The sequence below is a fragment of the Sorex fumeus genome, unplaced genomic scaffold (assembly GCF_029834395.1).
Source record: "Sorex fumeus unplaced genomic scaffold, SorFum_2.1 ptg000048l, whole genome shotgun sequence".
NCBI classification, from domain to species: domain Eukaryota; kingdom Metazoa; phylum Chordata; class Mammalia; order Eulipotyphla; family Soricidae; genus Sorex; species Sorex fumeus.
The window spans coordinates 5,258,647-5,280,280 of NW_026606105.1; the positions used below are offsets into that span (position 1 = coordinate 5,258,647).

At 44.6% G+C, this 21,634-nt stretch overlaps 1 protein-coding gene across 1 annotated transcript; it reads left to right on the forward strand.

Moving 5' to 3' along the window:
* The first annotated feature begins 301 nt into the window (after nucleotides 1-301).
* Nucleotides 302-10,017, forward strand: LOC130032397 (putative DBH-like monooxygenase protein 2). Its single transcript, XM_056123954.1, has 13 exons — nucleotides 302-589; nucleotides 1,632-1,778; nucleotides 2,672-2,833; nucleotides 3,104-3,187; nucleotides 3,579-3,746; nucleotides 4,183-4,279; nucleotides 4,418-4,599; nucleotides 4,911-5,002; nucleotides 5,274-5,370; nucleotides 5,523-5,582; nucleotides 7,871-8,001; nucleotides 9,326-9,440; nucleotides 9,778-10,017. The coding sequence occupies exons 1-13, from the start codon at nucleotides 302-304 to the stop codon at nucleotides 10,015-10,017; spliced, it is 1,863 nt and encodes a 620-aa protein (XP_055979929.1).
* Nucleotides 10,018-21,634: the final 11,617 nt, after the last annotated feature.

Below are 21,634 nucleotides of genomic sequence, written 5' to 3' on the forward strand. Positions count from 1 at the left end.
CAGAATCCCTGTCGAAATGACCCTGGCATGGGGTTAGGGAAGAAGAGTTTGAATTATTTACTTCTGAGAGTTCATGCCAGGTCCCTGCTGAATTGTCAAGAGGCAATCTCCTCCATCCTCTCCTGAACACACCCCCCACGGTTATGTAAGTGGCACCAGTGTGAACTCAGGGAGTTATCAGATCAGAGGAGTCTTTCTGTCCCTCCTCCGTGGCTCCGTGCCTGGCACAGGCAGAAGCACATATAAGAACCCCCACCTGAAGTGTTCCTCTACAGCGGAGATACTCTGCTCCCCAGGAGCCATGACCTGTGCCCTTCTCCCCAGGGTGGTCCTCCTTGTTGCCCTGGCAGTTCCCTCCCTAGGCAACCGCATTGGCCCAACCTCTCGACTGCGCTATTCCAGGTTTCTCGATTCTTCCAATGTCATTTTCCTGCGCTGGGACTTTGACCTTGAGGCTGAGATCATTGTTTTTGAGCTCCAGGTCCGGACAACTGGCTGGGTGGGTTTGGGGGTCACCAATCGCTATACAAGAGCAGGAAGTGATCTGGTTGTTGGAGGTGTCTTGCCCGACGGCAACATCTATTTCTCGGTAAGTCTGAGGGTGACTTCCAAGGAGGAAGGAGTTGCCCTTGGTTGAGGATGGTTCTGAATTCAGGAAGAAGGCACACTTACCAAACATCTCCAGCACACACCCAGAGAACTTGGAACTGCTTACCTGGTCCTGCAGATGTGGTCTGAGGGGAGGTTCACCTCAGTCCTCCAGACAACAACTGGGAGATCTGAGCTGACAGTCCACAAATGCAGGTCCCTGAGGAAGATGTCAAACTTGCTGTTACCTTCTTTATCCTCACTTTCCTCAGAGCCCAATCAAGTAGACTAATCCATGAAGTGGCCTCGTAGCAGAAAAAGCATTAATATTAGCTTAAAAGTGGGGCCCAAGTGATAGTACAGAGTGTATGGTGTTTACCTTGCATGCAGCATACCCAGGTTTAATTTTTGGTACCCCAAATGGCTCTAAGAACTCTACCAGGAGAATTCCCTGAGCATAGATCCAGGAGTAAGCCCTGAGAACCACTGATGGTAGCCCCCCAAACAAAAGGAAAATAGATTACAATTGTTAGATAGTTTTGAGTTATGAGACATTGTTCCCAATTCCTTACATTCCTTACTCTAAGGTGGATGGTAAGTTTATGAATGAACCAGCAGCAGTTAATTCACCCATATCCCAAACATAGCAATTGTAAACTACACTTTTTATATGGATATATCAAAGGTAAGGACCATAAGAGAAGATAAATTGATGCTATAGATGGTAGAGAGAATGGGTGAGCTTTCAAGAACTAGAGAAGCAGAACTAGAGAATATTGGGGTATAAAGAGATAAAATTGAACATAGGAGAGTAAGTGCAAAATCAGGTGATGAAGCAAGCTCCATCCAAGTACTGTCCCTCCCTCCTTCTCACTTTCCCCATACCCATCCCTGATGCCAAGCTCCATCCCAAGATCTGGATCCATAAATTTGGAGTTCAACTAACCGTTTCTTGGGGGCAACCAAAGAAACTACTGCTCCAAAGTCATGACTGCAAGGGGTTCCCACCCAGAGTTTACTTCTTGACCTTCCCTGAACCCCAGGATCAGCATCTGGTGGATGAGAACACTCTAGAGGCAGATGGAAGTCAGGATGCTACCCTGCAGGGAATAACAGAAGATGAAGTCTACACCACCATGCGCTTCTCCAGGCCTTTCCGCTCCTGTGATCCTCATGACCTAGACATTGCGGTAAAACAGGGTGGAGGAAGAATCTTTTCTACTGGGGAGATGTGACGACTTAGTTGCAACTGCAATGCCCACACATCTCAGGAAGTCAGCCCACAGACACGGTTCTAGGGTGATGTCACTCTCTCCCTCCATCCCTCTGTCTCTCTCTCACTGTACTTTTATTTTTGTCTTTCTGTTCTCTCTTTTTATCTCTCTTTTTACCTCTGTATTTATCTCTTCCTCTTTCTCTCTGTGTCTTTATCTCTCTCTGACTTTTTATCTCTTCTCTTTATCTTCCTGTCTGTCTTTGTCTCTGTCTCTCTTTTTCTGTCTCTCTGTCTCTATCTACCTCTCTCTCTGTCTCTGCTTCTGCCTCTCTCTCTCTCTCTTTCTCTCTTTCTCTCTCTCTCTCTTCCCTTTTCCTGTGCTGCTTTCCACGTACCACCTCCCATCTCTTGATATCCAGAAGCTTTGTAGAGCAGACATCCCTAGACATACTTGGCCTACTGCCTCCTGGAAATCTACTATCTTTAATAGAATCAACAGTATGTGTTCCACAGCTTCACCCAAGGCTTCTACCACCCTGCTATGCTATTCTGGTGCCCCCAGAAGTCAGTATCTCACCGTTGGAAACACTGAGTGACTCTGTATTCAGCACCAACTGTGATTCAGCACCTACCCAAGGGTTTCAAGAATCTTGCTGTTTCACTCTGCCATTTATCATCTCTGGACATGCCTCTCAAAAGAGGATGCTTCCATATCTCTAGCTGATGGGACTCTAAAGCCAAACTAGAACTGGCTAGTTCTAAGCCTCTAAGGGAGTCACTGCCAGTCCATGTGTGTGTGAGTCCTGGGTGTAGGCAGAATCAAGAGCTGCTTGTGGGCATAACATCTTCCTGTCCATGTCTCTGCAGGGTGACACAGTGAGGGTGCTGACAGCCTATGGTCTAGATGATACTCTGAAGCTGGATCAGGAGCGGACTTTTGTGAAGTCCATCTTTCTGCTACAAATTGTTCACCCAGATGACCTGAAAGTGCCTGAGGACACCATCATCCACGACTTGGAGCTCACAGATGTAAGCCTTTACATGCTACCCAGCTGCCTGCATTCCCACCTGCCCACCCCCCCCACCCCAAACTTTGTATATGCCTTGGGCAGAGGATTGAGGATTTCCTCCAGTGAGCTCAAGGATTGCCACAGTAGTAATGAAGGAAACCCCTTCCATCTGTCCCTTCTTCTGTTCTGTGGAATCCTCGCTACACACACACACACACACACACACACACGCACACACACACACACACACACACACACCCCAGCTCAGACTCTGTGTCTCCTTCTCCAGTTCCTCATTCCAGAGGATGACACCACTTATGCCTGCACCTTCCTCCCTCTTCCCATTGTTAACGAGAAGCATCATATTTACAAGGTAGGTGAGTAGGATGGCATGGCAGGATGTGGTCAAGCCTGAGCTGGGTCATGGGCATGGTTGGTTCAGAACATTGATAGAAACATCAGAGAAAGAAAGAAAAGAAGAGAAAACAAAAGCAAAATCAAATGAAAAAGAACAGAGGTGTTGGGAAGTTCCAAACTAGAAGTAGAATGCTACACTTTCAAATTAGGGTTAGAGATGTGGGGGCTAACACAGACCAAAGAGAACAGTGAAGATTCTAGATCAGGGAAGGGAGGAACTGGGAGAGAATGAGAAATGGGGAAGTGTGGGTTTACGGAGGAAGAAATTTTTCTCTGGGGTGAAAGAATGAGGAGAAGGGAATCGACATCGAAGATCTGAGTGTGCCTTGCCCTCCTCCCCCACACAGTTTGAGCCCAAGCTGGTGGAGCACGATGAGAGCATGGTACACCACATCCTGGTTTATGCCTGCGGCAATGCCAGTGCACTCCCCACGGGTGTCAGCGACTGCTATGGGGCAGACCCTGCCTTCTCCCTCTGCTCCCAGGTCGTCGTGGGCTGGGCAGTTGGTGGCACTGTGAGTCCTGAGGAGGGAAAGAGGTGGCTGGGGGAAACAGTGATCAGGAACATGGTAACTGGATTGATGGGACGCTGGTGAGAGGGTAGGTCACTGTCACTGTCACTGTCCTCCCATTGTTCATCGATTTGCTCGAGCGGGCCCAGTAACATTGTGAGACTTGTTGTTACTGTGTTTGGCATATCGAATACATCACGGGTAGCTTGCCAGGCTTTGCCGTGCAGGCGAGATACTCTTGGTAGCTTGCCAGGCTCTCTGAGAGGGGCGGAGGAATCAAACATGGGTTGGCCATGTCAGCCACATGCAAGGCAAACTCCCTACTCACTATGCTATCTCTCCAGCCCAAGCCAGTAGGTATGGGAGGGAAAAAAATGCTCTGGAAGGCTGCATCCAGCCAGTTCTCAGTTCTTTTTGCTGCCGATTGCCCCTGCAACAGAGTTACCAGTTCCCAGATGATGTGGGCATCTCTATCGGGACACCCATGGACCCCCAGTGGATCCGCCTGGAGATTCATTACAGCAACTTCCACAACCGTGCTGGTGAGCATCTAAGGGCATTCATGGAAGAACCAGAGGGGAGTGTCTAGGGAGCTGGGTGATTCCTTTAGTTCTCAGACCCCCAGATACCCAGTTCCCCTGGTCCCTGTCCCATACTCCTGCCTGAATCAGCAGTCCTTTCTGCACCAGGTATATACGACTCCTCGGGGATCCGAGTGTACTACACAGCACGGCTGCGCAAATACGACATGGGCGTGCTCCAGCTCGGCTTCTACACTTTTCCCATCCACTTCCTACCCCCGGGTGCTGAGTCCTTCATGTCCTATGGGCTGTGTAAGACGGAGAAGTTTGTGGAGGTGACACTGGGAGGCCCACTCACCCTGAGGTTCTTTATTCCCCACCACATAACTGGTCTGATTTCCAAGGCTCAGTCTGATCCCCAAACATGGGGAAAGACAGCAGCCTGGCCTTCCAGGAAGTTGATTAAGTTGGAACATGCAAAGAAGGGAAGGGTTGGGGGGACAAGGAGAAGGGTTTGAAAAAGAAAGTGAGTAGCAAAGGGGTGGGTGACAGACCTAAAAGGAAGATGCCAACTGTCAGGGGAAGAAAACCAAGAAGCAGGGCCAGATGAATGCTTGTCACAAACTCGAGGTATCTCCTGTCACAGATGAATGGAGGTTCAATACCTGACATACAGGTGTATGGCTACCTGCTCCACACCCATTTGGCTGGGCGATCACTGCAGGCTGTACAGTACAGGTAAGGGAAGGCATGAATTCAAAGAGTTCTCATCTGCACCTAGGAGTAACTATCATAAATAGTTGTGTATTGTACAGCATATAGTTGTGCTTCATTGCAGTTAGGAGGGAATAGAACTAACCGGAGTAGAGATGAATGAAACAAGAGAGCAAAAGGAGATTTTTGTGCTTTCTGGGTATCTTTTCTCCCTGTACATTGCTGCTTTATTATACTAGATACCCTGCTCTTTTCATTCTCCTCTAACTCTTTTCCTCTTCCTCTCTCCCACTAGGAATGGAACTCAATATCGAACAATCTGCAAAGATGACGCCTATGACTTCAATCTGCAGGAGACTCGAGATTTACCTCATCGAGTGGAAATCAAACCGGTGGGGACCTGGGGAAGGAGTGACTGAAGCTGGGGGGAGGTTGTGTGGGGGGACAGTCAGGATCAGGGTTCCTCATTATTAGCCCAGAAAGTTCTAAGACAGGCCACAGTCCTCTATGACTCACTTCTACCATGGTGTTTCACTCTGAATAGGGAGATGAATTGCTGGTGCAATGTCACTACCAAACACTGGACAGAGACTCCTTGACTTTTGTAAGTACATTTCCCCCACAGTAAAAACTGCCCCAGAATAGAGCTTTCTCCCAGCCTTGGCTATCTAAGGATCACAGTTTTTCCAGCTGAAGCCTCACCCTAGGTATTATCCACCCATACTGACTGCTGAGGTTCTGAGACCCCCAGAATTCTAAGGCAAGTTCAAGGGTTTCTTGCTTTCTCAGCCAATAACTTACTACAATCATGGAAAGGCAGCATGGAGCTGAAATCCCACAGCCCAGGTCTGAATATCTACACCATCACTACAGTCTTAACTTTAAGAAGTTATTCAACATCTTTTTTTTAATTAGTGTCCTCATTCAGCTTTTGTCAGGGAAGGCCTTTATACCTCTCATATCTCAAACGGAATCAAGTAGGATATATTATTTTTGGCTGTCAGTTTTTCAGGTTTGTGTATTTTTGTTTGTTTATTTGTTTTTTGGTTCACACCTGGTGATGCACAGGGGTCATTCCTGGCTATGCAATCAGGAATCACTCCTGGAGGTGCTCAGGGGACCATATGGGATGCTGGGAATCGAACCAGGGTTTGTCGCATGCAAGGCCAATGCCCTACCCGCTGTGCTATTGCTCCAGCCCCAGTTATTCAACATCTTTATTATGTTAGCATCTTAACTCATAAGCCATCACTAATACTTCTATCTCCTAAGATTGGAGTGAAGGTAAACACCAATAGTTTTGCCTGACTTGTGAAAGGAACTTCGAGTTAACAGCTGTTATTTTAATCAGAGCCCATAGTGTGCAGAAGGAAAGTAGGGGTGTAACAAATTTCCCGAAGGCAACAGGAACTTGAGAACTGGTCTTGAGTAGGAAGCTTACCACAGAGGAGGGAACAAGGGAGGAATAACATTTGAGGGTGGAGGAAACTGACACTTGGACAATGGTGAAGGAAAGTGGACACTCTGATGGAGGGTGTTATCTGGAACATGCTAAACACGAAGGCCTAGAAGGCCTATAATCAGCAGTATTATAAAACACAGTAAGGTAAAGGTAAAGGTAAAGGCCCTCCCGTTGATCGTCAATTTGCTCGAGCGGGCCCAGTAATGTCTCCATTAGAGACTTTGTTGTTACTGTGTTTGGCATATTGAATACTCTCGGTAGCTTGCCGGGCTCTCCAAGAGGGGCGGAGGAATCGAACTCGGGTTGGCCATGTTGGCCACTTGTAAGGCGAACGCCCTACCGCTGTGCTATCGCTCTAGCCCCATAAAGCTGGAGTGATAGCACAGCGGTAGGGCGTTCGCCTTGCAAGCGGCCAACATGGCCGACCCAGGTTCTATTCCTCCGGCCCTCTCAGAGAGCCCGGCAAGCTACGGAGAGTATTCGATATGCCAAACACAGTGACAACAAAGTCTCCAATGGAGACGTTACTGGGCCCGCTCGAGCAAATAAAACACAGTGACTTAAATAATTTTTAATGAAATTAAATGGACCAAATAGGAAAAAATATAGAATGGTTTAGTGCTAGTAAGACCGGAAAGGAGCGGTATGCTATTAAGGAATAAAATACCAGCTGATTGCAGTATAGGGTGGAAGTGTCAGACATGGTGAGAGAAGCATGGAGATTATGCAAGAAGAGAATCCAATGGGCAAATCCCAATGGTCCTGCTACAACAAACTGTGCATGTGGGCCATGTGAGTGAATTCTGCTCTACATAGGTAGATACGGGGAATTATAAACTCAAAAAAGAGAAATATTTCACTCTTTCTTTGTGTGGCGGCCAGAAGTGGGTGGCGTATTAGTGGGGAACTCCCAAGTGGTGCTCTCTAATTACTCCTGGGGATTCTCAGCCAACCGGAATAGAGTGCTCAATGCTAGGGTTCAAGGATGTAGTTCTACTCAGGCCCTGCAGTTCTAGGAACCACCAGGACAACCCCGGCAATGTTCGGGGACCATCTGCACTGTACTCTGATGATCATGGGATCACTCGTTGCCAGGTATCAAACTGGGGTCCCAGGCATGCAAGGAATGTACTACCTCCTGTAGTATCTTCCAGGCCCTGAAAGGCAACATGTGCCTTATGTTTCCCATTGCCCTGTTTCATCTTCAAACCAAGTCTAAAAGTGAGCACTGGGAGGGAATACTTCTTTGGAAATAACATCATAATTATCTACAAGTTTGAAATAGAGGAGGAGAAAGGAAAGACGATGGCAAAGATTATGTAAATATCACCATAAGATCCATTCAAATTCCTTTCTGCAAGCCTCTGTCTCTCCCTCTACGTCCCTTGGCCTCTTCGTCTCTCCATTCCTGTTTCTCTCTCCTTCTCCAGGGAGGTCCCAGCACCATCAATGAGATGTGCCTCATCTTCCTCTTCTATTATCCCCGAAACAACATTTCCAGCTGCATGGGCTACCCTGACATCATCTATGTGGTCCACGAACTGGGGGAGGAGGCAACAGAGTGAGTCATCCCGGAAGAGCCTAAAGTATCTGTCAGAGGGGTCCTACAGAGGACTTGGCAGGGGGTGGGGGAGATGAAGTATCTTTTGGCCAAACTCAGTGAGAGAGGATGCTCTTCAGGATGCCCTTCTGGTCCTGGCAGCATCTCACTTCTCAAAGTTCTGACATAAGACAGGATCTGGGATTTCTTCCATATCACTGTGGTCATTTGGGAGAGTAGAGCAGAGAAACTGACCACTATAAGTTAGATCCCTTATGCACACATTCTTTTTTTTTTAATTTCTTTTTATTTATTTTTTATTAAGACACCATGATTTGCAAACTTGCTCATAGTATTATTGTTTCAGGCACGTATGTTCTACCACCAATCCCACTCCAGGCCCCAGGTCCCTACCATCCTCCACATTGTCCCCTTACTTAAAGTAATTTTAACTAAGGATATTTTTTTCAGCTAATTTTAATTTTTTTATTTTATTAAAAAATTTTTTAATAGTGAGACATCATGAGGTACAGTTGCAGACTTACACATTTTTGTGCTTGGGTTTCAATTATACAATGATCAAATACCCATCCCTCCACCGGTGCCCATTTCCCACCACCACGGATCCCAGTATGCCTCCCACCCCCCATCTCCCCCATCCCACCCTGTCTCTGTGGCAGGGCATTCCCTTTTGTTCTCCCTCTCTTATTGGGTATGCACACATTCTTTGTCTGCATTTTTATTCTCATGCACAACCCAGTTCAGTTCAAGACTATTAACTTTCAAGGAAGAGGCATTACTTATTTAAGGATGAGTCTTTTCTAAGACTTTGATGAAAGACTCTAAGAAAAACATACATTGGTGCAAGCAACCTTAATCCCATTTCTCATACGATTTCATGAGTTTACATTGCTGGATATTATTCCTTTAGGCTGGAGAGAAATGACAGTCTGTAAAGCATTTGTCTCGCACACGGTCTACCCAGGTTAGATTCCTGGCATCCCAGAGGGTTCCCTGAGCACTTCTAGGAGTGATTCCTGAGTGCAGAGCTGGGAGTAAGTCCCGTGCACTGCTATTTGTGCTTCCACCCCTGCAAAAATGAAAGTATTCCTTGACTGCCTTTGACATCATGGCTTTCAGATGTTCCTCTTTCTCATTAAAATTCTAACCCCTGAGTTCTAATGTTATTTCTCCTTCTGCTAAGCTCATGATTTTCTCAAGTTGTAAATCTTCCCTTATAGTTCACCCAGAGTGGAACTGATAAAAGTGAGGGCACACTACTCAGGTTTTGTCAAAGCTTTTAGTTAACACTTAGTGACTGTCGATTTCCCCTCTCCCATGGCAGTTCCATGGATGGTGTGATGGCCTTAAGCAATGTTGATTGGACACCAGAAAACATAAAGACAGCAGAAAAGGCCTGCAAGGAGGCCCAGCAGACAGTGGTAATAAAGACCATTGATGTGAGTCAATACGCTATAAATGTATATATATATATTTAGATATAAATGTATATAAATGTACTTATATATAGTATAAATACACTGTAAATGGTTGGTGTTGGGAAAAGCCAGAAAAAAAGAGAATGAGGGAAGGAAATGACCAGGGAATGGTGGGTCAGGGAAGGAGAAGTTGAGGAAAGAGAAAGACAGACTGTTTCTGTTCTGGGTGAGGGTATGATTGGAGTCCCCCCACCCCCGTGATTGTATGTGAGGTTTGGAAACAACCAAGTGAGGTCCAAGGAAAGGAAACGGTATGAGGATGCTTCTACATGGATCCGTTTTCTTTCTTCTCCTACAGGAGGTGGTGGAAAACACAACAGGTTGGATCCCAGATATCATCCCAACTCCTCGTGGGCCCTGCCTGGAGTCATCTGGAGGCAAAGTGGAAGCCCAAGACAAAACCCCCGCGGGGTTCAGGGCTGCACCAGTGTCCCTCACAGGCTCTGGCACATCTCTGTGGCACCTCTCGCTTGCTGGCCTCCTCATTGTTCAGGGAGCAATTTCTTGGCTCCTTACCTCCCTCCAGGCTACAGTCTGATACTGTCACCTCATGTCATAACATACCCAGATCCCTTCTGATCAGTTTGTCATTAAACACAGAAACTCCTCTCTGCTTCAGACCAATCGCAAAGTCCCCCCACCTGTGCCCGTTCCCATGATCCAGATCATGACACATCTGCGATAATGTACATATTCCATAAAGGCTCGTTCAGAACTTGCTATGCAAGTGATTCCTTGCAGCTTGAAAAAGCACACACAGGGCTATGTATTTTCTGGAAAAACCTGGACCACCCAGACTGGGCGTGAGGTCAGGGATTACTGAGAATTCTGAAGCTTAGCTTACTGAAGGGGATGTCACAGTAGATGATGGGAACTTGAAGGCAGAGTGAGTACTCCATAAACAATCCTTGCCCGGGTTGTCCCTGGAAGAAACTCCCTGCTTCTTTTTTTCTCCCAATGATTTTGCTCAGCCATCCCCAGGAAGTAGAAACAACAAGCCACAGGAGTGATTAGTGATAAAGGGAAGGGCTAGTTTTACAAGGAACAGAATGCAAGACATCAAATTAAAATAGAACTCAACCTACTTCCTCTGGCCATCTCTTTGCTTTGAGACTTTGATCCAGAAGAGGCCATTGGAGGGCATCTCTACCCATCCAAAGAGCATTTGAGGACTTAGCTACAAATAGTCTTTGCTTTCATCACCTATTCAATGATCCCTCTATCTTCCACTAGGTGTCACATTCTCAACACAAGCCACCAAGAACCTAACTTGCTTGTTTAACAGTTCAAGGGCAAAGTGGAGAGAGGAAGTCCTTTGCTTCCTCTCAAGAAGCCCAGGGTATGTCAAGGAAACACACATAAAGTGGGGATCCTGTGCTAATAGTTTGGGGGTTGAGTTTGAATTTTACAACCATAGATGGCAAGAGAAGACCATGCTAGTGGCTATTTGAGAGCTTCTGGGACCATTTCTGCCTTCTAAACTTGAAAGATGATGCATCACTCTGTCCTGGAGGTCAAATGTCTTCATGTAAGCCCGTGAATTGACTGTTTATTGCTCATGTGCTCTGGGAAAGCCCCTCCTCTGTTTCTCCCAGGGTGTTTAGAGAAAACTTTATGTCCTAGAAACCAGGGTCTGGCATCGCAAAGTCCTGATGACTCTTTGAGGAGCCAAGTTTGGTCTAACCTCAGAGTCCTGTTTTTAGGCAGAGCAAGGATTAGTGAGGTGTGTGAAAGAAGGTAATGAGCCCCTTATTGTTATTCCATGCAGAGTCTTCCAGAGGCTCCAGGAAGCTTTCAATGTCTGCATTGAGCACAGTGTTAGGAACTTTTTGACACATGGTAACCCTTCTGAGCCCCTGTGACATGCAGGGGGACATAATTGGAGCTATTGAGATAGTACAGCAGGTAAGGCACTTTCCTTGCATGTGCCTGACCAAGGTTCCATCCCCGACACCACATATGATTCCCTAAACATTGCTAGGAGGGATCTCTGAGCACAGAGCCAAGAGTAAGTCCTGTAACATCCCCCATTCCCCTCAAAGATTAACCCTCAATATTTGGGTTCAGCTCCTGCCAGCTCAGTGCTTAAACATTTCAACCCATGGTAACACTTCTGGTTCTTGTGCCGTGAGCAGAAGAATGTGATGTGCTTAAATCTAAGAACTTTTCCACATTCCTGGTTATGAAAAAACCTTGATTCGCCTGCCACCAGAGTACTGTTTATATTCCCTGATGGATTTTTCTGTTGTCACTACTCAAGGAAAATTGGAGACCTTCATTTTACATTACAATCTTTTTTTTTTTGTTTTTGTGTTATACCCAGTTATGCACAGGGGTTATTTCTGGCTCTGTACTCAGAAATTATTTCTGGCAGTGTTTGGGAGACCATATGGGATGTTGGGAATCGAACCTGCAAAGGAAAATGCCCTACCTGCTGTACTACTGCTCCAGCCCCCTTACTTTAAAATCTTAAAATGTGGTATGTGCCAGTTGGCAGCTGTTTGATAGATATAAGTTAATTTCTACTATGTGAGGAAACACACATACAAAAATCCAGATACAGATTCCAAAGAAACAAGAGCAAATTTTCCCAATTAATGAGAAAGCCTGCTGTCCCTAATCCAATCTGCGTTATTCTTAGCTCATCCCAAGTGAATGATTTCAACCCCAGTATTTTAGGTTTAGAAACAAAACAAAACTTTGGGACAGGGAAATCTCTCAAGGGACCAGAGCATGTGCTAGGCATGTGGGAGCCTGGGAGTTGATCCCTGGCACTTCATGGGCTCTCAAACACCACTGGGAGAGGTCCTTAGCCTCACCCAATGTATTGCCCCCACCAAAATTTTTTTCTTTAGCTGGGATTTAGATGCCACCGCTAGATTTGTGCTGTAGCCTTGTTCTTAGATCTACCCTCAGACAAGGACCTTCCGGGTTGCCTTTGCCCAGACTTGCCCCCTTGCAGTCAGTCCCCAAGCCTCACTGCTCTCCTTTCACCTACCCCTCAATTAATTGTCCTTAGTTAATCTTCCTATTCCCTTTTTGCTTTTCTCTTCCCTTCTAGACGTCAGCATTTAGCCACTGAGCCCCATCTGTGGGATGGCATCAGGTCATAAACAGGTGCTCCCCTAATGAACAGTGATAGGACAAACACTTTTCTGCCTTGACGGGCATCTGGGTGGTCATGCTCTCCTGGGGACCCACCATGCACCTCAGTGTCTTTACCTGGGCTGTGGATCATTTCCTTCACTATCTTCCGGCAAGGGAACAGCACTTTGTCAATCTATAGAGTATGGCATGGTTCAGAAATTTAAGGGGATACTTTGTAACCTATAAACTTTAGATAGAGGACATAGACCAGTACAGCTGGGTAAATGTTGTGAAACAATCCTACAAGGTAGGAACCTTAGAGGATCACATCTGTCATCTACTCTGTGACTGCTGTTTTCTATCTACCTATTGGAATACTGCAAAAGGCACCAGGGTTAAAGTTAAAAAGAAAATGACTCAACCTCAGAGATTCATGGAAACTATCACTAGAGCCTCCCTGGAGTTTTTAAGATGATCTCATCTCTGAAGGACCCTGTTGAACATCATTCCTCAGGAGTTTTAAAGGTCAGTTCAGTTCTAAGGAACCCTGTTGAACCTCTTTTTGGAGGCTATAAGGTCACCTCAGCTCTGAGTAACTCTGTTCAACCTCCCTTAGGAGGCTATAAGGTCATCTCAGCTCTGAGGAACCCTGTTGAACCTCATTCCTTAGGAGTCTCTAAGGTCATCTTAGCTCAGAAGGACCTTCTTGTTCACCTCACCTGCTCTACACAAAACTCTATGGAAAGGTAAATTAAGTATTTATTTACTCATTATTTTTTCTATGGTTCTATGAGAGCAAGAGGAACCACAGACAGAGAATAATCTTTATTTGATAACTCATCTTTCTTATGGAATATGAATTTGATACAATATTAAATATACAATATTACAGAAATTTTTCCATGCCATTTACCCAATTTTATCTATTATTTATGTTTTATGACATTTCTCTTCTCCATCTATCACTTCCTTTCTTGCTTCCTCTTTTTTATTCTCCTTCCCCCCTCCTTCCTCCCTTTTCCTTCCTCTGTTCTCATTCTCTGTCTGTCTGATTTTATCTCTGACACTGTCTTTTTCTCTCTTTCATGAAGTTATGGCTAAGTTTTAATCGTTTTTGGCATAATTAATTTTTTTTATAATTTTATTTATTGAATCACCGTGAGAGCAGTTACAAAGCTTTTGGTCTAAGTCTTAGTCATACAATGAAACACCCATACCTTCACCAGTGCCCATTCTCCACCACCAAAAACCCCAGTGTACACCCATCCCACACCCTCCCCCTGCCTGTGGGACAGATGATTTCCACATTATTCTCTCTCTACTTTGATCACATTCAATATTTCGACACCAGACCCACCATTATTATTTGAGATTTTACCCCAACACTCAGATCTGCTGAAAAGGAAACAGTAGACAATTTGTGTTTTATTGCTGGTTATGAATAACATATGATGTTGCGTGGCTGCAGTAGGGCCATGTGATTTTGAAATTCCGAAATTTTAACACTTAAATCTGGAGGGATTTCTGCTAAAAGCCACTGGGTTTCGAGATTTGCTCCTGAGTCTCTGGGATCATGGCTGTTGAGCAGCTTGATCAGGAGCCAGAGAGGCCGTTCGTGGGCGATGATTTGTGGTCTCGTTGGGGTGGGGAGGGCAGGCCCCTCTCCACCCCATCTCGTGAAGCCCAACAAGTTTCGTCACTGCGGGCCCAAGCCTGACTGTCCAATGGCCTCTGGAGGATGATGGCCACCAAGCCGCCAAGAGGAAGCAGGCGGAGTGACAACACCCTTTCCTCCCTGGGGTGGCCCGGCGACAGTAACGTACTGTGGGGTCTGGATGCATTTCTCCCAAAAGCCACTGGGTTTTGAGATTTGTTTCTGAGTCTCTGGGATCATGGCTGTTGAGCAGCTTGATCAGGAGCCAGAGAGGCCATTTGTGGGCAATGACTTGGGGTCTCATTGGGGTGGGGAGGACAAGCCCGGCTCCACCCCCATCCCATGAGGCCCTTTGTGTCTCGTCACTGCGGGCCCAAACCTGACTATCCAGTGCCCTCTGAAGGATGGCGGCCCAGGGGAACAGGCCAAGGCACGAAACCTATTCCCACCTGGGTTGGCCCAGCACTGGTAACCTACTGTAGGGTCTGGACACATTTCTGCCAAAAGCCGCTGGGTTTTGAGATTTGTTTCTGAGTCTCTGGGATCATGGCCATTAAGCAGTTCAATCAGGAGCCAGAGAGGCCTTGCGTCCAATTATATAGCTGAGCTGGAGGTGGTTTGTGGGTGTGTTTCCCACATACCTAACTTTTGGCTGTTTACTTTCTTGGTAAACTTTGCCCCAAGTTTTTGGGGTCTGGCCAAAGGCACAGCAGCAATTTTGGGGTATCTGGAGGTCTGAAGGCACCATGAGGCTGATGCACTCGCCTCACAGGTACAGATTGACCTGCTGGCAGCACCATACCCCCAGCATAATTATTTTCAATGTTGAAATCTGCACTGTTTACTGAAACAGCAGGAAATTGGTCATATAGTAGAATCACCTAGATAATCAGAGAAAAGTCCAGATATTAGTTAATGATTAACCTCTGCACCTTTTCTCTATATACTTCCAAGACCGAGGAACACTAAACTAGACATTCAATTACTCTTGACTAATGTATTTACTGGATGAGCAGGAATCATGTTTTGTGCCTCATATAGCATAGGTAATTGTTGGGTAACAATGGTCAGTTATTTCTCCTCCAAATCAAGGAGCTGAGGTTTACCAAGACCCATCACAATGCTCCTGAAGCACTGCCATTTCCTCTGTTTTCATCTTTGATTTCTCCTTTGTGCTCTGCTTCTCCTATCTGTTAATCACTCATTCCCCCTAATCAGAGCCTGATTTGTAAAGTCATATTCTTCAGAGATCTCTGGATTTTATATTTATAAGTGAAAATATTGCTTTTTTCTTTTCTTTATATTCTTTAAATATTGCTTTTTTCTTTTCTTTGTGTCCTTTTTAGAGCAATGTCCTTTTGTGTAGACACAATAAGACACTTAACACTATACTTTTGTAACTTGGGAATTAATTGACTCCCGAATAATATTTACTCCTGGGCATCTGTCATATTTACTCAATTTAAGCCTCAGTAGTTTTTAGTATCTGGCCTGAGGACTGTAGTCTGGAATATATACAGCGTGATGTCCCCAGAAGAGCCACTCTATAAGCTTCTTATATCTCTTACTGTGTTTATACAAAATGACTAGAAAGATTATTAAGAAGTAACCTTAAGATGATTATTTAAATGGATATGGAATAAGGAAAGGAGAGATAGGCCCTTAGATGAAATTCCATCTTGAGCTGATCTAGTAGCAGGATGATATCTTTTCTCAGAATCTTCTCTGGAAGGAAGGGAAGGGCTTTACATTTGTTGATTGTGTTATCTCACCTATGTGTAATTGCTACCCCCAACCTTTGATGTTCTTAGGTTCTTAACCAAAGCTGGGAAAGAGGAATGGGAACAGAGTATTGGATGGAGAGAGTGAAACTGGATGGGCAGTGGGAGACTGGAAAGAGAGGCAGTGTGAGTCTGGAATGGGGATGGAGATTGGAATAAAGGGTGACCAATCACCCTGGTGCGCCTGTCCTCTTCTTCATGCATCTGTTGGTGACTGCAGTGGCCAGTTGGCTGGGGTGGGGAGGTGGCTCTTGGCCACCAAACGTAGGTGGGTTGCACCCACACTTTGTGAACACACAAACAATGACAAATTGGAATTTTGGTTGCAGGATTGAAAGGATGAATGTGGATCTCAGAGAAGAGATACTTAGGGACTGAAGGCTTGCAACTGTTGACCTAGCATGATTCAAAGAATAAGAGCAAAGGAAGAAATGCCAAACAATGAGCACAGGAAAAATCTCTAATTAGAAAATCACCATTGGAGAAATTATCAATAGTAACTGAGTTAAGCAAAATCATGCATGATCAAACAGACAGGAACCAGAAAGTTATCTCCTCACAAAATATTCACCAACTGTCATGAGCAAAACCCCCAAAAATTCTATTAAGAAAAATTTCATAAAGTTTTTCAACCAAAGATAATATCACAAGAATGGTCACACCGAATTCCTAGACTTCCTGACACATGCAATAAGAAGACACAGCACTCCAGTGTCATCTCTGAGGAAAAAAAAAAGCGTTTCACTAAAACTGTACCTTATGGTACAAAAAAAAAGTTTTGCTAAATTTATAGAAAATACCAGATAAAATCTAAATGAGTTCTATTCTACAAATAGAATTTGTTTGGTGGGCTTTAGATCTTCCAAATGTCAAAATCAAATTGTAAAAGAAACAGAGGGACTAGAAAATATCTTTGAGAAAGAGGATATTAAAATAATAGCACAAAAATTTAGTTAAATCAAATGCAACATGCATGCAGAATGTGCTTCTGGGTCAAATTCTTTTTGTTGTTGTTGTCATAATCATTGTTTTGTGTTTTATATAAAGAATACTACTAGAATGATTGGTGAAACTTAAATGAACATTGGTGCTTTGGATGATGATATTGTAAAAATGTTAGTTTACTGATTTAACTTATTTGTGATAACATAAGAATGGATTCTTGTATTTTAGAAAATTAGCTATAGTCTTGGTTATTTTTATAACTAGACATCCTTTCTGTGGACTCAGATTATGTACATATGAGAGACAAAGAGAAAAGGGAGAAAAAGAGACAATAATAGTATATTTGTAAAATCCGGGTGACGGCATACAGACTTCTTTGTGCTACTCTTCAAATTTTTCTACAAGCTTAAATCAGAATCAAAATGTTACTATCAAGGACCACAGATGCAATACGGCATGGAAGCCTGGTATACGCCAAGCTAGCTTTGATCCCTGACATGCAATATGGTCTCCCAAACACTGCTACTGGTCTTTCCTGAGCACAAAGTCAGGAATAGTCTCTGAGAAGTGTTAGGTGTGGTCCTCTAATGCCCCCCCTCCCTCTCGTTAATTTTGAAGCATAATCACCTATATAAAGAAACCATTCAAGTAGATGGGGCATTAGTTTTTAAATTATTGAATCACCATGAGATACACAGTTGCAAAATTATTTATGATTGGGTCTTAGTCATACAATGTTCCAACACAGGTCCCTTCTCCAGTGTACATTTCCCATCACCAGTGCCCCCAGTTTTCCTCTGGCCAGAGGGAATATTATTTTAAAAACTAAATCAAGACAAGATGACTTTTGGGGAGAGTCCACTTAGAAACTCCTTGCAAGAATTATTCGAGGGTCAGGCATAAGGTATAAGAGCAGATAGATTCTGTCTTAGAGCTGCAAAACTCCAGGATTCTACAGACGATTATATAAGTGACCACAAGATGGCAACACTTTAATTAAAAGCAAACAAATTCTTGTTTTTTTTTTTTTTACAGTAGTTTAGGAAAGGGATGTTTGAGAGCTTTAATCTGGATAATTAGAAGGAAAACAACAGCCATCACCAAAAAATGTAAAAGGTTATCAGAGATTATCAAAAAATGTAAAAGGTTATCAAAAAATGTAAAAGGTTTTCATTATGATGAAAGAGAAATCGAGAAGTTCTACATGGAGCTAGAGAAGTTCTATAAAGAAGACCACACCTTCTACAAGATCATTGTGGGTGATTTTAATGCCAAGATAGGACTGAGAAGATCAGCTGAAGAACTTCACATCGGGACCCATGGCCTAGAATGGAACGAACAGGGTGAGAGACTGTCTGAGTTCATCATGTCGACCAAGACCATTCATGGTAACTCACAGTTCCAGAAGGCAGAATCTAAACGATGGACATGGGAGTCTCCCGGTGGACGATTCCACAACGAAATAGACCACATCATATTCAATCGACGGTTTTGCCTGACTGATGTCGCTGTTGTCCCAAAATTTTGAATGGGATCGGACCACCGTCTCCTTTGTGCAAAATTCTACTTCACACAGCGGAGAGAAAGGGCTGCAAAGTTCAAAAGGAGAACTCCCAGAATGACCACCAACTGGGAACTCTTTGGTACTATTGCGGCAACATGGGAAGATGCCATTGTTGACAAAATTGACGAGGAATACGATCGACTGGTTCAGCACCTCCATGAATGTGCGAGGAACGCCAAGAGAGAGATAGCCACAAAAAATCGCCTATCTTCGAGAACTCGAGCTAATTCGCCAGCGTGGTTTGGCGCATGCCTCAGGCAACCGCAAGCTAACATCCGAGCTCGCAAAGCAGTGCAGAGATGTGATCAAGAAAGACCTCAAAGAGAGAAGAGCAGAAGCACTGGTAGATGCGGCAGAAGCCGGGAAAAGTATTCGTAACACCCGCCTGTCCTTCGCCAACTACAAGACCAAGATGACTGCCCTCCGACGTCCTGATGGATCCATCACATCCTCCAGAATGGCAATGGAGAAGATTATCCATGACTTCTACTCAAATCTCTTCGATAGCCATGTCCACTTGCCGACATACCAAATTCCACAGGATGGATATGTCGTTCCCAACGTTCTCCCTTCCGAAATCCGACACGCCATTTCGTCGGTAAAGAAACAAACAGCACCCGGCCCAGACAAGGTCAGACCTGAACACCTGAAGAACCTGCCGTCAGTACTCATCAATACACTGGCTCGGCTCTTCACTCGCTACCTGTCTGAATGCAAGGTACCGTCCCAATGGAAAACCAGCAGGACCGTACTACTGTTCAAGAAGCAGGACATCCATGACATTGGCAACTATCGCCCCATCTGCCTATTGTCTGTCATCTACAAGTTGTTCACTCGAGTCATCCTAAATAGGATTGGCAGAACACTAGATGAAGGACAACCATGCGAGCAAGCAGGGTTCCGCAAAGGATTCAGCACCATCGACCATATCCACACGATAACCAAGCTCATTGAGGTTTCTCGGGAGTTCAAGATGCCGCTCTGTCTAACGTTCATTGATTTAAAGAAGGCCTTTGATTCTGTTGAGACGGAAGCGGTCATTGAAGCCCTAGCCAATCAGGGCATTCAAGCCCAATACATCAGGATTCTTCGTGAGCTGTATTGCAGATTCACTACCAGGATCTCACCATTCTACAAAGAAGTGATCATTGATGTCAAGAGAGGGGTGTGGCAGGGTGATACCATTTCACCGAAACTCTTCAGTGCCACCCTCGAGAACATCATGCCTCGACTAGAATGGGAAGGAATGGGAGTGAAAATAGATGGTCGGCAACTACACCACCTCCTCTTTGCTGATAACATTGTTTTGATAACACCAAACATCAGCTCAGCGGCACAAATGCTGGCCGACTTTGACCGTGAGTGTGGAAAGGTAGGACTACAGCTGAATCTTACGAAGACAATGTTTATGAGAAACAGCCTTGTTCCTGACACCCCATTCGCTCTCAATGGAACAACCATCTCCGAATGCAACAGCTATGTGTACCTAGGTTGAGAGGTCAACATGACAAATGACCTGGCACCCGAGCTGCGCAGGAGGAAGAGAGCGGCTTGGAACGCCTTCAAGTACGTCGAAGAAATAGCTAAGAGGATGAAGAACCTCCGGCTCCGGGCACATCTCTTTGATTCCACTGTTCTTCCTGCATTAACATATGCCTCAGAGACCTGGGCCCTACGCAAACAAGATGAGAACGCTATTCAGGTCTCCCAAAGAAGAATAGAAAGAGCTATGCTTGGAATATCACGTTTCACTCAAATGAGAGAAAGAATCCGGAGTTCTGACATCCGTCGATGATCAAGAATCAGGGACACTGTCTCATTTGCCAAGGTGTCGAAAATCAGATGGGCTGGTCACGTAATGAGATTTAAAGACGACCGCTGGACTAGAGCTGTTACCGACTGGATTCCACGGGATGTCAAAAGACCGCGTGGCCGCCCACCTTCCAGATGGTCAGACTTCTTCATCAAGATCATGAACGATCGGTTTGAGGCACTTCATGTTCCCAGAGCGAACAGATGCCATTGGGCTACACTAGCACGCGACAGGGACAAATGGAGACGTTACTGGCGCCTGCTCGTGCAAATCGACGACTAACGGGAAGTTTAGTGATTAAGTGATTAATTAAAAATATTACAGATTATGAATAGAACTTCAAGAAATTAGAACTTACCTCAGTTCAGGAAAATGATTTTAAGTTACTATTACTTCTGCATTCAATATATAGGTGCTCTTAGAGAAACTACTTTATCAGGTGAAAATGAAGATTGGACAGGTAATAGAGAGAACTGTTTCATGAGGTGGAATTTTTAATTTTATCTTATTTTACTATTTTGTTTTAATTTTGTTTGGGACCAAACCCAGCTATGCTCAGGACTTACTTCTGGCTCTGTGTTCAACAATCACTTCTGGTGCTCAGGGACCACATTATTATCTCTACCTCCAGCTGTAAATTTTAAACCACATAAACTCTTAAAATATGTTTCAATTCTGGTTATATAACACTCTTCTTATATCTGGGTTTGCACTGGGAAACAAACTTGTACTTGCATTTATTACATCTTCTGCATTACCAGTTTGCTTTTTGACTAATCATATATTTAAATAATTTATTAAAAGACTAAATGGTGTTCAAGTTGAAATTAAAAGTATATGTCTTCATAAGTATGACAAGAATTGCAAATTGTCAAGAAGAATAATATGCTCTTTGGTCTAATTAGAAATTAGAAGATATTGTATTATTCTTTTAATCACCACTGTGATGAAATAACTAGACTTAGATGAAAGCATTTCCCCCCAAATATCTTGGCCCCAATTAAGCTGCCCCACACCTGAGTTGAAATCAACCCACGTTTCTGAGGTTTTTCCTGTCACCAAGTAAGGATGCAGATAATGTGGAGCAGTGACTGCAGATCTCTGTTTGTTCGTGATTCCCAGGTTCTTTAATACTTTCAATGAAAATATTGGGGCTGCAGTGATAGCACAGCAGGTAGGGCATTTGCCTTGCACGTGGCCGACCCGGGTTGGATTCCCAGCATCCCATATGGTCCCCTGAGCACCGCCAGGAATAATTCCTGAGTACAGAGCCAGGAGTGACTCCTGTGCATCGCCAGGTGTTACCCAAAA

Excerpts from the sequence above, each read along its gene's own strand:
- LOC130032397 (XM_056123954.1), top strand. The coding sequence starts at position 302 with ATGACCTGTGCCCTTCTCCCCAGGGTGGTCCTCCTTGTTGCCCTGGCA. Across the intron at positions 3,188-3,578 it reads AGAAGCATCATATTTACAAG|TTTGAGCCCAAGCTGGTGGA; the intron begins GTAGGTGAGTAG and ends TCCCCCACACAG. Across the intron at positions 5,371-5,522 it reads ATCGAGTGGAAATCAAACCG|GGAGATGAATTGCTGGTGCA; the intron begins GTGGGGACCTGG and ends CACTCTGAATAG.